Raw genomic sequence first — 15,844 nt, 5'->3', positions numbered from 1 at the left:
GCTATGTATACTGGAAGAATGTATATTTTATGGTTATATGTGTAATACATGGACTGTATGTAGAAGCTAGTGATTTCTCTGTAAAATTACATAACAGGGTTTAGATTGGGGTTAGCGTGGAGAGTCTTCCGTCAGCTTGGGCTGGGAGTAGGAGCACATGGTGGGGGAGCTGGTGGGCCTGTGGTGGGTCCTGCCCCCGGGCATGGGAAGGTGGATGCGCTCACTGCTCAGGTTGGTGACGGAGTAGCGGCTGCTGTTGGACATGATGATGTGGTGCCAGGAGTTCAGTGGGGTGGCAGAGAAGTGCTGGGGGCCACTGGAGTCCTCCTTGGTGCCCCCCGGGGACATGACCATGAGCTGTGGGGGGTGTTGGCCTTCACGGTACTCTGGAAGGTCTTCAGGATGCGCTCGCGCTTCTCCTTCTTCTGACGGGACTCCATCTTATGCAGCTGGCATCCTCTGCATCCTGGTGTCGGCCAGACCCCTGAGGAGAGACTCCAAATAACGTATTTCATGTGATGTTTCACTAAAAGGACTTTCTTAGCGTTTGAAAAGGAAAAACATTGGCATGACACTACAAGCAATAATAAATAGATGTGTTTGCCCTACAACACTTTGACCGTAAACGTCTGCTCATGATGAGTTTTTTTTTTAGGGCAAACAGATGTGTGGACAGTTTATGACAAGTTTCTGTTCAGTTCTCAGGTTATTGCTGATGTGTGGTGTTTTCTTTACACACTCATAGCAGTCTTCAAATATTGTTGCTAGTTCACCCCACCCTGACAGTGTGTACTGTATGAGAAAAGCCCACCTGTAATCAACCATCCCTGTCCTTTCACGATCCAGTCTCTGGAACTTTCCATGACAGATTGACCAGGTGAATCCAAGTGAAAGCTATGATACCTTATTGATGTCACCTGTTAAATCCACTTCAATCAGTGTAGACGAAGGGAAGGAGACAGGTTAAACAATGATTTTTAAACCTTGAGACAATTGAGACATGTTTTGTGTAAGTGTGCCATTCAGAGGGTGAATAGGCAAGACAAAAGATTTAAGTACATTTGAACGGGGTATGGTAGTAGGTGACAGATGCACCGGTTTGATTGTGTCAAGAACTGCAACACTGCTGTGTTTTTCACGCTCAACAGTTTCCCATGTGCGCTAAGAATGGTCCACCACCCAAAGGACATCCAGCCATCTTGACACAACTGTGGAAAGCATTGGAGCCAACATGGGCCAGCATCCCTGTGGAACGCTTTCAACATCTTGTAGAGTCCATGCCCTGGGCTGTTCTGAGGGCAAAGGGGATGGGGGTGGGCGATGGGCGGTGCAACTCAATTTTAGGAAGGTGTTCCTAATGTTTTGTACACTCAGTGTATGAGAATAACATTACAGAAACCACTCATATGAGTACATGCAAGTGAGGGTATTCTGGGGTATCTTGGAGCATTGGAAATGCATTAGCTCAACAGACCCTGCAAATATCAGAGACTATGGGATGAACAATCAGTTTGAGAGCTGCACAGCCTTCCTGAAGTCTGCTACAGGCACTTGCATTGTCCCATCTTTATCAGTGTTCCAAAAGCAGTCCCAAAGGTGCAGCTTTCATTGATCCAGATAATCCTTCAAAGAAAAGAGTAGAGCAGAGATGTTTTTTCCTTGACATAATCCTCCCCATTTCACATCTTGCACTGGTTTGAAAAACATTGATAACTAGGTACCAGTGAGTCGATTTTGAAGTTTATTTTAAAAATTGTTTAAATACTCTGTATTCAGTTATTATTTACAATCACTTGTAACTACCGCATGTGGATACACATTTGACAAAAATTATTTGACCAGTCAGTGTACCTGGGTCAAGGCGTTTGGATGGTTTCTTAGCAATAAAGCCTCCGACACCTCCATACAGCACCTCTAGACTGGATTCTACTCACAAACACAAAGGACCCAGTTATAACTTTACCATGGTTTGGAGTGTTAACAGAGGGACCAAAACAATTCTAGTTTAGATCAAGTAGAGGACAACAATGCTCACAGATATGTTGAACTCCTCCAGAGCAGTTCTGGGTGTGTTCTTGACCACAGTGACAAGAGCCAGCGCCCCCTCCACTGTCAGAGTTATAAGCCAGCTGCAGGGACACAAAACATCTAATGTCACCCTAGTTCCACACCACACAGGTCAGTGGGTGTGAGCCCTGTCAATCTAGCACCTACCATCAGCACTCCAAGAGTGTCGTTGGCCTTCAGCCCTTGCACTGCATGCCCACCCCCTCATTGGTGATGCGGTTGTAGTTGAGGTCTAGATATTTCGATACCAGAGTGTTGCTGAATTTCAGTGCCTCTCCTCTCCTATGCCAGCAGCATACCACCCTGCATACCACTGCTGGCTTGCTTCTGAAGCTAAGCAGGGTTGGTCCTGGTCAGTCCCTGGATGGGAGACCAGATGCTGCTGGAAGTGGTGTTGGAGGGCCAGTAGGAGGCACTCTTTCCTCTGGTCTAAAAAATATCCCAATGCCCCAGGGCAGTGATTGGGGACACTGCCCTGTGTAGGGTGCCGTCTTTCGGATGGGACGTTAAACGGGTGTCCTGACTCTCTGAGGTCATTAAAGATCCCATGGCACTTATCGTAAGAGTAGGGGTGTTAACCCCGGTGTCCTGGCTAAATTCCCAATCTGGCCCTCAAACCATCATGGTCACCTAATAATCCCCAGTTTACAATTGGCTCATTCACCCCCCTCCTCTCCCCTGTAACTATTCCCCAGGTCGTTGCTGCAAATGAGAACGTGTTCTCAGTCAACTTACCTGGTAAAATAACGGAAAAATAAATAAAATAAAAGTCAAGGCCCCGTATTCCCAAAGACATTCCAGGACAGGTCTAGGTGTTTCAGGGTCATATTCACCTTTGTGAAGAGGAAATATCTTCATCAAATACTGTTTTACTATTTTAAAAAAAAGGAACAATTACACTTTGAATGTGGGAATTGGGATGAGTATGTTTATCCACACCTTGTGGCCGGCACAGAAAGCCACAGCTCCTTTCATTTGCAGCTGTTCCAGCTTAAGTCTAGTACCGCCAGACCTTCATCATTTGCTGTAGGATTACAAGGTCAGTGACAGCAGATGCAAAACACTAAACACTCACATTGTGAATGATTGTAACCCGAATGACTCCATGAGACTCTGTATACTCCATGAGACTCTGTATACTCCATGAGACTCTGTATACTCCATGAGACTCTGTATACTCCATGAGACTGTATACTCCATGAGACTCTGTATACTCCATGAGACTGTATACTCCATGAGACTGTATACTCCATGAGACTCTGTATACTCCATGAGACTCTGTATACTCCATGAGACTGTATACTCCATGAGACTCTGTATACTCCATGAGACTCTGTATACTCCATGAGACTGTATACTCCATGAGACTCTGTATACTCCATGAGACTGTGTATACTCCATGAGACTGTATACTCCATGAGACTCTGTATATTCCATGAGACTGTATACTCCATGAGACTCTGTATACTCCATGAGACTCTGTATACTCCATGAGACTCTGTATACTCCATGAGACTCTGTATACTCCATGAGACTCTGTATACTCCATGAGACTGTATACTCCATGAGACTGTATACTCCATGAGACTCTGTATACTCCATGAGACTCTGTATACTCCATGAGACTGCTCAACCGTAACGATGTGAGATGCAGACATAAAGTGAAATCGTCCTACCTAACATCTGGCCCAGATGCTCCACACTTCTCCCACAGAACTGATTGTGGCTCAAGTCCAGCTCCTTTACTCTATAGTTGTTCTAAAGGGAGATATATTGCAAGTAGCTAGCTATAGACTCCAATGACAGCAATATCATCAATATGCCTGCATTTTTTAATGTAATTTCTATTCACTTACTGCCAGGACATCTGCAAAACTTTTAGAATTGTCCTCTATGAATCCATTCCCTGTTGTTGAAATTTTTGAAAAAAGGATTCACAAACAAAGTAGAGAAATATAATATATACATCACAAAAATATAAACGCATCATAAGGGAAAAGGGGATACCTAGTCAGTTGTACAACTGAATGCATTCAACTGAAATGTGCCTTAATTGACATCCCCACCCACTGGGGAGCCAGGTCCAGTCAATCAGAATAAGTTTTTTTGCCACAAAAGGGCTTTATTACAGACATAAATACTCCTCAGTTTCATCAGCTGTCCAGGTGGCTGGTCTCAGACGATCCCGCAGGGGATGAAGCCAGATGTGGAGGTCCTGGGCTGGCGTGGTTACACATGGTCTGCGGTTGTGAGGCCGGTTGGACGTACTGCCAAATTCTCTAAAACGACGTTGGTAGGGAAATTAACATCAAATTATCTGACAACAGCTCAAGTGGACTTTCCTGCAGTCAGGATGCCAATTACACGCTCCCTCAAAACTTGAGACATCTGTGGCATTGTGTTGTGTGACAAAACTGCACATTTTAGAGCGGCCTTTTATTGTCCCCCAACACAAGGTGCACCTGTGTAATGATCATGCTGTTTAATCAACTTAATGATGTGTCACACCTATTAGGTGGATGGCAAAGGAGAAATTCTCACTAACAAGGATGTAAACAAATTTGTGCACATCATTTTAGAGAAATAGGCTTTTTGTCAGTATAGAATATTTCTGGGATCTTTTATTTCAGCTCATGAAACATGGGACCAACACTTTACATGTTGCGTTTATATTTTTTCAGTGTATCTAATGAACAGAGTTTTTTGTTTTCATTTTCAAATCTGTGTGTACTACCTGAAAGTTTGATGGATTTGATGGAAATGTTGTCGAGCAACATTTTTGCTATGCACTCAGCGCCTTCAGACTGTAAGCAACTCTAATGCCCTCTTGTGGCAGATTGTGGGACATATAGCACATCATACTTATCCCATCTCTGAATTAACATGTTTAAGAGATGTTGATGCTACCAGATACATTTACATTACCTTCTTACAAAGAGCTCATACAAACTTACCAGATGGCGAATGGTGAAATTTGCCTTCAACATCGCCACAGGGCATTTGGCTCCCTCAGCCAGCAGGTAGTTGCCTGCCAGCTCCAGGTTGGTGATGTGCATGGTCCCTGTTCCCCCACAGAGGAGTCTGGGAACAGTAACCCAGCACTGGAGCTAACAACAGAGATATCTGAAGTACAAAATCCATCAGTCAAGGACAACAGATGATAGAGCGATAGTCCATGTCCTGTTGATGAGCGTTTCTTGAAGTTGATAATGTGTCAATAGACGTCCAGCAGAATTATCACCAGGGCAATGACCAGCGCCTCCCCCCAGGGGACCCACGCCGTGGTGGTTGAGGCTCATGGTGGAGGTGCCCAGATTCCAGAGGAAGTAAGAGACAGGAACCACCCGGACCAGGTTGCAGGCCTGCAGGTACATCTCAGCGGTGGTCTTTTTCACCTCTAACGATGATAAGAAGTGGTTTCACTATCAGACAACCATCAGGGTGAGATATGCATAAAACAAATCAACTTACAATACAAACAATAATACATTGTAATACCTACTGTGATCTGATGTTTTTTTTATCCATAAAATGTCAATAAAATAGCATACTCATCAACCTCCAGGTCTGTATCCCACTCATCATGCAGGTCTAGTGTAACAGTATAAACTTTACGTCGTCCCCTCGCCCCGACCCGGGCGCGAACCAGGGACCTTCTGCACACCTCAGCAATTGACACCCACGAAGCGTCGTTACCCATCGCTCCACAAAAGCCGCGGCCCTTGCAGAGCAAGGGGAAACCCTACTTAAGTCTCAGAGCAAGTGACGTAACTGATTGAAACACTACTAGCGCGTACCCGCTAACTAGCTAGCCATTTCACATCCGTTACACTCACCCCCCTTTCAACCTCCTCCTTTTCCGCAGCAACCAGTGATCCGGGTCAACAGCATCAATGTAACAGTATAACTTTAAACCGTCCCCTCGCCCCGACACGGGCGCGAACCAGGGACCCTCTGCACACATCAACGACGGTCGCCCACGAAGCACGGTCGTTACCCATCGCTCCACAAAGGCCGCGGCCCTTGCAGAGCAAGGGGAAACCCTACTTAAGTCTCAGAGCAAGTGACGTAACTGATTGAAACGCTACTAGCGCGTACCCGCTAACTAGCTAGCCATTTCACATCCGTTACACTAGCTCTTCTGCAAGGGATGGACTGACATTATCTGCTTGGCAGACTCGAGAGATAGGATAGACATCTCCTGTGTTCAACTCTCACAAGATCCAGCTCCACCACATATATGTGTTGAAATATTGTTTGTTGAAATATTATTTTGCATTCCAGTATGTCTTTCATTGATACAGTACTTCCCACCATATGGTACTCTACATGAAAAAGTATGAAAGTATGTGGACACCTGCTTGTCGAACATCTAATTCCAAAATCGTGGGCTCTAGCAGGGTAGAAATTTGACGAACTGACTTGTTGGATAGGTGGCATCCTATCCTTCTACTGCCAATGTTTGTCTTTGGAGTGGAAGGCCCTGAAAATTGTCTAAGACTCCAGCCACCCTAGTCATAGACTGTTCTCTCTGCTACCGCACATGGTACCGGAACGCCAAGTCTATGTCCAAGAGGCTTCTAAACAGCTTCTACCACCAAGCCATAAGACTCCTGAACAGCTAATAAAATGGCTACCCAGACTATATGCACCCCCCACTCTCTGTTATTATCTATGCATAGCCACTTTAATAACCCTACCTGCATGTACATAATTACCTCAACACCGGTGCCCCCAGCACATTTACACATTGACTCTGTACCGGTACCCCCTGTATAGCCCTGCTATTGTTATTTACTGCTGCTCTTTAATTATTTGTTTTTCTTATCTCTTAATTTTTTTTGTTGGTATTTTCTTAAAACTGCATTATTGGTTAGGGGCTTGTAAGTAAGCATTTCACTGTAAGGTCTACCTGTTGTATTCGGAGCATGTGACAAATAACATTTGATTTGAAGTTGCATGGCTGTGTTCTCGATTTTATACACCTGTCAGCAACGGGTGTGGTCGCAATAACCGAATCCACAAACTTGAAGGCGTGTCCACATACTTTTGTATATATAGTGTATTTTTTAATTTTTTTATCACCAACAGGGGAAAAAATATATATATATATTCCTGGGTAGTACACCATTGCGTATTATAGATTTGGGTTGATTTTCACTGTCAATCCATACAACTTCTGCATTCACAGTTCCAGACAATAATGTTTTACAGACCCTTTTCCAGTGCATGACACACTGACGTCACGCACAGATGCGCGCGACTATTGGCTGCTACGTCCTTTAGATGTACGTTTTTATTACTTCTAAACCAAATAACTTTTTGGGGTTGTCATACGCTTAGTGTTTCGATTCTTGCTTGAACAGTCGCTAAGATAATAGTTGGTTGTGATCTTTGCAAAATAACTATTTTGGATGCAGCAGGTAGCTAGAATGCTAACGCTCATTGCCACAGAGTGTAGCAAAAGCTAGCCAAAGGGCCATTATACTGGTTGAAGTTTAAGTGTTTTTGTAAGCATAATGCAGTTGATTTGCGATGATGACACAAACATTATATTAAGCAGGTCATTCATACGAGCCTTAAAGTCCAATTATAATCCAAAAGTAGTTTGAAATGCACTAATTAGCTGGCATTCCATAAGAACTCGCCCGTTTTGCCACCACCTCGTGCAGCACTGTTTACAAACACATAAAAGGAGTCTACATTCCAACATGTGCAGCTTTCTTGTTATCACTATAATGAAGTCTGCCACTGAGATGGTTGTAGTGTATGAGTTCACTTTAAAAAAAAAAGAAGAGAATTATACATAATTCATGTGAGCATAGCAGTGAGGGGATTCGATTAACCTGGCCGGGTGAAAGTTGATTGCGTTAGTTTTTGGAACCGGGTTGCCGGCCTCTCGAGCATGAAGAACTGGGAACTCGGAGAAAAAACGATGTAAAAGTCGGAGTTCTAGAAAGATTTTCCGAGTTGGATGACCATTCAAAACCATGTTCCCAGTTTTTTCGCCGAGTTCCCAGTTGTCTGACTTGCCTAGTTAAAGGTTAAATACAATATGAACGCATTTAAATCAAAAGTCGGAGATTTCCGAGTTCCTAGATGTTTTGAATGGGGAAAATGCCCACGCTAAATCGTCTCAAAACAAAAGTGACATGTAATTAAGCACATTGAGTAATGAGTACGATTCTTAATTTTTTCAAAAGTGATTGATTTTTATAAAACGCGTAATCTACCTTCCAAATGAAAACTAGTTAGACAATTAAAACTGATTTTGTGGAAATAGATGTTTTGTTGAGAACATGACCGCGTGGCGTAGATTATTATTCGATTTGAGAAGGGCACTCATCCCGTTCATATCACGGGCCATAGCCCGGTGCCCCGCGGCTCGGCATGAATGGGTCCGCCCAATCATTGGAGCGGAGCATGATTGGGAGCCTGATATTTTACGGGCTTTACCCGTTAACACGGCTTATAAACTGCGTCACAGGTAAACCACATACAAACAAAAAACATTTGACACATAGATTTTTGTTTTATTGCCTGTACATTTTCGCCGAACGTGATGGCTCTTTTGGGTGCCTAAAGTTGAATGGCCGAATAGCTAGCTTTAGCTAGCTAACTAACTACACGTCTCGTAGCACATATTTTGTTGGGAGTCCAATTTTTAATCGATGGTTTAACTAAAGGCTAATCTGGTCTGCTTTAGCTACCGCATGCTATTTGAGTTTGAACATAATCTAAATAGCAAACACATGGCATTGACATTTTAGCTAGGCGCAATGGTTTCTAAATGTACTGCGTGACGTCATATGAGTACCACGTGCATATGTTGTGGTGTGTGCATTGACTGACAGCTTTTTGTTTGATTTTATGAGGAGTAATGATATAATTGCCTAAAATATTTGTTTTATTATAGATGCATGCAGTAATAATAAGTTCGTGTTTAATACACATGTAAGTTATCGCACCATTTCTTTTATACAGTACCCTTGAAAAAGGGTCCCTCTGTGTCCATTAATGGCAAGAAGGTGTGGGATGGTGAAGTCCCTAACAAAAGATTTACTAAAACGCAGGCAGGCCTGCTGGATCCGTGTTTCAGTACAAGCAGCAGGCCCCCAAAGGCCAAGAAGGATCCCGGTGCACGAGAAAAGGAGAAGAGTAAAGGGGCGGAGATGAAGAAAAGCACTGTGAAAGAGTTGATGGGGTCTGAACCAGAGAAAGACAGGAAAGAGCCTGTATTAGTAACTCTGGAGATTCGGCTGCTTGGTGGAGTGAAGGAAGAGGAGCCAGAGGTGAGAGACGGCGTGGAGGAGGACGGGGTCAGAGAGGAAGGTCAAAAGCACCAGGAGCAGACTATCCTCTACTCAGAGAAGCTCATGAGGGATGATGGCGTGCAGGAGGCTCCCTGTTCTCCCACAGAGGAGTCTGAGAACAGTAACCTAGCGCTGGAGCTAACAGAGACATCTGAAGTACAGAATCCATCAGTCAAGGACAGCAGGACAACAGACGATAAAGCGATGGTCCATGTCCTGTTAGAACAGATAGTGGAAAAGATGAGCGTGGGAGAGTCAGTAACCAATGCCCAGGTGCAAAAACCGGAGTGGGAGAGCCAGACTGCAGCAGGACTAGACTTGAGCTATTTTGTAGACCCACATGCAAGCACTAGTGAAGTGCCTGCTGAGATATGGGATCCTGGGCTGGACCTGGTCTCCCTTCTCTGTGAGGCAGAGGCCCAGACACAGCCATGGGAGAGTAGGGCTCAGCCCCCACCCAAGGGCTGGCATTTCCCCATCGGCCCTGGCCTGGAAGAGGTGTTGTTCTGCCCTTCCACAGCGTTCCCAAGCATGAGCTACTACCCACATTCACTGGCGAGAGAGACCTTCGAAGGTGAGCATTTTGCATGATATCTATAACATTAAGTACAGGTTTTTGATTGATTGTGAACCCACATCACCATCAGAATTTCAGTGTTACCGTTTGCTTAGACCTCTCTCTGCTTCCCCCTCAGTGGTGTGGAGGGTGTGGGAGGAACTCAGTGAAACCCACACAGCGCCAGAGCCTCCCCAGAGGACCCCCTCAGAGCCCCGGCCCCTGTTTGACTTCACTGTGATGTCTTACAACATCCTGGCCCAGGATCTGCTGGAGGCCAACCAGGAGCTGTACACACACTGCCCTCTAGGGGTGTTGAGCTGGGACTACCGCTTCCCAAACCTCACACAGGAGTTCAAGAAATGGGAACCAGATGCGAGTCTGACCTTACCAACCTAATACAGTAACATCTATTGACACTGTATTGCTTAACCATTGTCATCGGAGTCTCTTTGTGAATTGAGCTGTATGTTTTTCCCATGTGTAGATCCTGTGTCTGCAAGAGGTCCAGGAGAACCACTTTACAGAGCAACTCCATCCTGTCCTTCGTTACATGGGTAGGTCCAAGTTCCTCAGCATCTGTTTATGGCACAATCAAGACCATTGCAAAATAATGCAAGTCATCTACAGTTAGTAACAGACATGTAATAGCTGTTTGTATATCAATATTTGTAATTTTGTGGTTCAATCCTCAAGGCTACACCTGTGTTTACAAGCGGCGCACCGGCACCAAGACTGACGGCTGTGTGGTTTGTTACCGCGGCGACCGTTTCTCCCAGGTGTCAGAGAGTCTGCTGGAGTTCTACAGGCCAGAGTGTGAGCTGCTGGACCGAGACAACGTGGGCATTGTCCTGCTGCTCCAGCCAATTATCACACAGGGGTCAGAAGTCACTGCCAAGGGCCCACCCCTCTGTGTGGCAACCACCCACCTCCTGTTCAACACCAGGAGGGGTGACGTGAAGCTGACCCAGCTTGCAATGCTGCTAGCAGAGATTGACTACATCATGAGGAACTGCAAGGTGAAGGGAGAGCACTGCAATGTTGTTCTATGTGGGGACTTCAATGCTCTGCCCAACATGCCACTGTACCAACTGATCACGACAAGACAGCTTTACTATCATGGTCTACCTGCCTGGATGGTGAGCACAATACTCCTATGGAAAATGACTTGTTGTTGTCAATTTTAAGCTACTTAATAATTTAAAGGTGAGTTGGTGTTCAGTATGTTACCTTGGCCAATGGGTTCTGTGTTTTGTTTCCTATGTGTGGCAGATATCAGGTCAAGAGGACCTGTCCTACAACATCCATCATAGGAGGGTATTCGCTCCACTTTGGCCAAGCACCGTGGGCATCGATGACAACTGCCAGTACACAACTGTAAATGAGCCAAAGAGTCAAGTCACGTCAACCCAGAGTCCAGAACGTATGTGTCAATCTTTCTGTTTGGACCCTGTCAGGGTGGATTGTTGGTCAAGCTCCCATTATGACAATGGGTCGATTCATCTTTTCACTCAGTATCTCCATTTAGGTCTTGTGTGATGGTCTGACTGGCCACTCTATATTTGTTCTTCCTGTGTAGGGAACCTGCATTACAACCATGGCTTCCTGCGTCGGCTGCGTTTCTGTGAGGCTGCCTGTGTCCGGCCACAGAACCTGGAGCTCATCCCAGGGGTCACTGACAACACACCTGGTAACACACACACACACTAAAACTAGACCCAAAAACACTTAATCTCAACTGTACCCACGGCAGGTGAGACCCCAGAGCACAGTTGTGTAGAGAACAGTTAATGACTCCTGTATGTTACTCTTTCACTTATTTCCAATAGATCCCGAGGACAAGCATCCTTATACAACAAGGTCAGATTTTATGTTCCTTTTCAAAGGGCCACATTTCATGGTCAATTTTGTTTGTCATATACACCTGATGTACACAGTGCAATGAAATGCTGACCTGCAGGTTCACCTCTCCACAATGGGAAAGTAATTAAGTGAATAAAACCGTACTAAAAGTAAAAGCTCAACTCATTTAAAATTTTCTTTTTTATGGATTACAAGAAGGCACTCAATGAATTAAAGTAGAATATTTATACGTGCCGAGGAATTGTGCAATGGATTGTGTGATAGACATTGTGCAGGAATATACATTTGAAGTCGGAAGTTTGCCTTAGCCAAATACATTTAAAAACTTAGTTTTTCACACTGCCTGACATTTAATCCTAGTAAAAATTCCCTATCTTAGGTCAGTTAGGATCACCACTTTATTTTAAGAATGTGAAATGTCAGAATAATAGTAGAGAATTATTTATGTCAGCTTATTTCTTTCATCACATTCCCAGTGGGTCAGAAGTTTACATGCACTCAATTAGTATTTGGTAGCATTGCCTTTAAATTGTTTAACTTGGGGCAAACGTTTTGGGTAGCCTTCCACATGCTTCCCACAATGAGTTGGGTGAGTTTTGGCCCATTCCTCCTGACAGAGCTGGTGTAACTGAGTTAGATTTGTAGGCCTCCTTGCTCGCATACGCTTTTTCGGTTCTGCCCACAAATTTTCTATGGGATTGAGGTCAGGGCTTTGTGATGGCCACTCCAATACCTTGACTTTGTTGTCCTTAAGCCAATTTGCCACAACTTTGGAAGTATGCTTGGGGTCATTGTCCATTTGTAAGACCCATTTGCAACCAAGCTTTAACTTCCTGACTGATGTCTTGAGATGTTGCTTGAATTTATCCACGTAATTATCCTTCCTCATGTAGCCATCTATTTTGTGACGTGCACCAGTCCCTCCTGCAGCACCCCCACAACATGATGCTGCGACTCCTGCGTTTCACATTGGAATGGTGTTTTTCAGGCTTACAAGCCTCCCCCTTTTTCCTCCAAACATAACTATGGTCATTATTGCCAAACAGTTCTTTTTGTTTCATCAGACCAGAGGACATTTCTCCAAATAGTACGATATTTGTCCCCATGTGCAGTTGCAACCCGTAGTCTGTCTTTTTTATGGTGGTTTTGGAGCAGTGGCTTCTTCCTTGCTGAGCAGTGTTTCAGGTTATGTCGATATAGGACTCATTTTACTGTGGATATAGATACTTTGTACCTGTTTCCTCCAGCCTCTTCACAAGGTCCTTTGCTGTTGTTCTGGGATTAATTTGCACTTTTCGCTCCAAAGTACGTTAATCTCTAGGAGACAGAACACGTCTCCATTCTGAGCGGTATGACGGCTGTGTGGTCCCATGGTGTTTATACTTGTGTACTATTATTTGTACAGATGAACGTGGTACCTTCAGGCGTTTGGAAATTGCTCCCAATGATGAATCAGACTTGTGGTCTACAATTTTTTTTCTGTTGTCTTGGCTGATTTCTTTGGATTTTCCCATGATGTCAGGCAAAAAGGCACTGCGTTTGAAGGTAGGCCTTGAAATACATCCACAGGTACACCTCCAATTGACTCAAATGATGTCAAATGATGTCAATTAGCCTATCAGAAGCTTCTAAATCCATGACATCCTTTTTTGGAATTTTCAAGCTGTTTAAAGGCACAGTTAACTTAGTGTATGTAAACTTCTGACCCACTGGAATTGTGATACAGTGAATACGTGAAATAATCTGTCTGTAAACAATTGTTGGAAAAAATTATTTGTCATGCACAAAGTAGATGTCCTAACTGACTTGCCAAAACTTTAGTTTGTTAACAAGAAATTTGTGGAGTGGTTGAAAAACATTTTTTAATGACTCCAACCTAAGTGTAGTTAAACTTCCGACTTCAACTGTAAATAGGAGTCCAGTAGCAGCAGGCTGTAACGCAACAAAATGGGGATAACGTCAAGGGGTGTGAATACTTCTGAAGGCACTCTGACAGTGCTGAATACATGTTAAATGTAATAACATTATCCATGTCCTTCCTCAGGTTCAGACAGACTATCTCCCATTACCTGAACCTGCGGTCAGCCTACGGCCACTTCATACCTGGAACAGACCGTGCTGAGGTGACCACGCTGCACTCCGAGGTTGGAGCTACGGTCGACTACATCTTCTACTCTCCAAGGCGTGGCATTTCTAGTGCTGATCAGAAAGGTAAGGGGCATGTATCCAAAGGAAATATATATATATAAATAGCCGTTGATAAGTGTTTTAGAGAAAGAAAAATTGAGAGATGGTGTACCAAAAACTCTGTTTCAGGTGGAGGTCAACGGCAGAGCGAAGGTCTGAAGCTGCTTGGTCGTCTCTCCCTCCTACCAGAGGAGGACCTCTGGTCAATGAACGGTTTACCCAATGAAATGTTCCCTTCAGACCACCTCAGTCTCCTGGCCAAGTTCCAGCTGGACCTGAACCCTGTGTGATTTGGGCTGTCTATGGTCAATGAAGAATCAGGAGGACAGAGGTCAAGCATTTAAACATTTTTGTTCAAACCTTACATGATTTGCCCATGGCACAATTCCATGTTTAAAAGTAAATACTTGTACTTACTTGGTTCCTGGGGCTCACAGACAGTTTTGAGTCCCATCTAATACTCTGCTTGTTTCCTACCTGAAGAAAAACTACTCAGCCCAATTTCCAGAGGAGATGGGATGTCCTCTGAATGATCATTTTTGTTTACATGTATAGAGAAAAAAAATAACCTAAAAGGTTAGATTCAGTTAGAGTTTATTTGACAAATGTTCTTACTGTTAAGATATGAATACAAGAAGATTTTAGATGTAAAAAAAAAAATTATGGGGATTTTGTTTGCTCCGTTTTCACAATCTGTTACACTAGTAAATTGGAACATTTGTCTTAAAACATTTACAAACTGTGAAATAATTGAATGTCAATGTTTTCTATATATTTTGTGTTGTTTTTCCCCTTATCCTCTGGCTTTGGGCCAGTCAGTATTATTTGTTCAAATGGTAGAAATCTTGAATAAATCTAACAATAGCTTGGCAGTCTAATTCGGGTGATCTACAGCATCTTTTGGTGTTAAGATTGTGACCTGAATGTTGGCTGTGCCACACTGAGATGGAAGATCTCTCGCTCCACTGAGGCACTCTGTCTGTCAAGGAGAAGATGTGTGTGGCTGGCTGAGGCATGAATCAATTATTCATTCAGATTGCAGGGAGGGAGTGTTCATGCATGCTAGGGCACTGTTGGGGCTTCTGTGTGTGTGTGTGTGTACACTGCAGTCTAGACCAGGGTTTTCCCAACTCAGTCCTACGACTCCCCCTGGGTGCACGTTTTTGCCCTAGCAATACATGGCTGATTCAAATAATCAACTTGAGTTGGTTATTTGAATCAGCTGTGTAGTGCTAGGGCAAAAACCAAAAGGTACACCTGGCAGGGGGGGTCCCAGGACTGAGTTTGGGAAACCCTGGTCTAGAGGAACAGCCAACAGACTCCTGTCAACACTAAGACCTCTGTTATAGCTCACTGGAATGGCACAAATGTCAAGGTCTGACACTTCCTTTAGTCTAACTACAATAAATCAGTAGGTGTTCTCTCTCTCAGGTCTTCCAGGGAATTATTTTCTGTATCTCATAATGAATCACTGAAGGAGTTTTTAAACGTAAGTTAGCATAAAGGCAGGCAGTGGGTTCAGTGTAAGGCTTCAGTTCCAGGATCTACCTATACATGAGTTTGACTGTGCTGCACGAAAATAAATTCCCCGTGGCACAAAACGCATGCGCTGAGGAGAAATGGGTCAGTAGGTTTTTCAAAGTAGACCACGATTCCTTCTGTCTTCATTTCATAAACAGTGGTGGGGGAGGTACTACCTAGTGTTTGTTACCTCTGGGCTTCTGTTTTGTCTCCCTCTGTGCCTTCATACATTTGAAATCCTTCTTGCCACTGAACATTACCAACCCTACCCCCACTCCAACTGATTTCAACTGCGATTCCTTTAAACACTTGCATTTCACATACCTACATGATGTAC

The 15,844-nt window shown here is 44.0% G+C and overlaps 1 protein-coding gene and 1 pseudogene across 2 annotated transcripts; one reads left to right on the top strand and one right to left on the bottom strand.

Moving 5' to 3' along the window:
* Positions 1 to 111: 111 nt before the first annotated feature.
* Positions 112 to 5,486, bottom strand: LOC129813345 (leucine-rich repeat-containing protein 74A-like; annotated as a pseudogene).
* Positions 5,487 to 7,312: 1,826 nt separating this feature from the next.
* On the top strand, positions 7,313 to 14,864 carry angel1 (angel homolog 1 (Drosophila)). Of its 2 annotated transcripts, none has more exons than XM_055864834.1 (10): positions 7,313 to 7,355; positions 9,052 to 9,954; positions 10,076 to 10,311; positions 10,424 to 10,493; positions 10,633 to 11,075; positions 11,209 to 11,359; positions 11,516 to 11,626; positions 11,766 to 11,796; positions 13,844 to 14,010; positions 14,116 to 14,864. In XM_055864834.1, exons 2-10 carry the CDS (start codon positions 9,240 to 9,242, stop codon positions 14,274 to 14,276), a joined length of 2,085 nt encoding a protein of 694 aa, XP_055720809.1. In that variant the 5' UTR covers positions 7,313 to 7,355; positions 9,052 to 9,239; the 3' UTR covers positions 14,277 to 14,864. The 2 variants fall into 2 exon arrangements, with proteins under 2 accessions (XP_055720809.1, XP_055720807.1); XM_055864832.1 differs by lacking the exon at positions 7,313 to 7,355 and adding an exon at positions 8,424 to 8,554.
* The last annotated feature ends 980 nt before the right edge of the window (positions 14,865 to 15,844 follow it).

The sequence above is a fragment of the Salvelinus fontinalis genome, chromosome 16 (genome assembly GCF_029448725.1).
Source record: "Salvelinus fontinalis isolate EN_2023a chromosome 16, ASM2944872v1, whole genome shotgun sequence".
Classification (NCBI taxonomy): domain Eukaryota; kingdom Metazoa; phylum Chordata; class Actinopteri; order Salmoniformes; family Salmonidae; genus Salvelinus; species Salvelinus fontinalis.
The sequence above is the reverse complement of the archived record's forward strand: the minus strand, read 5'-3'. Positions and strand labels throughout refer to the sequence as shown.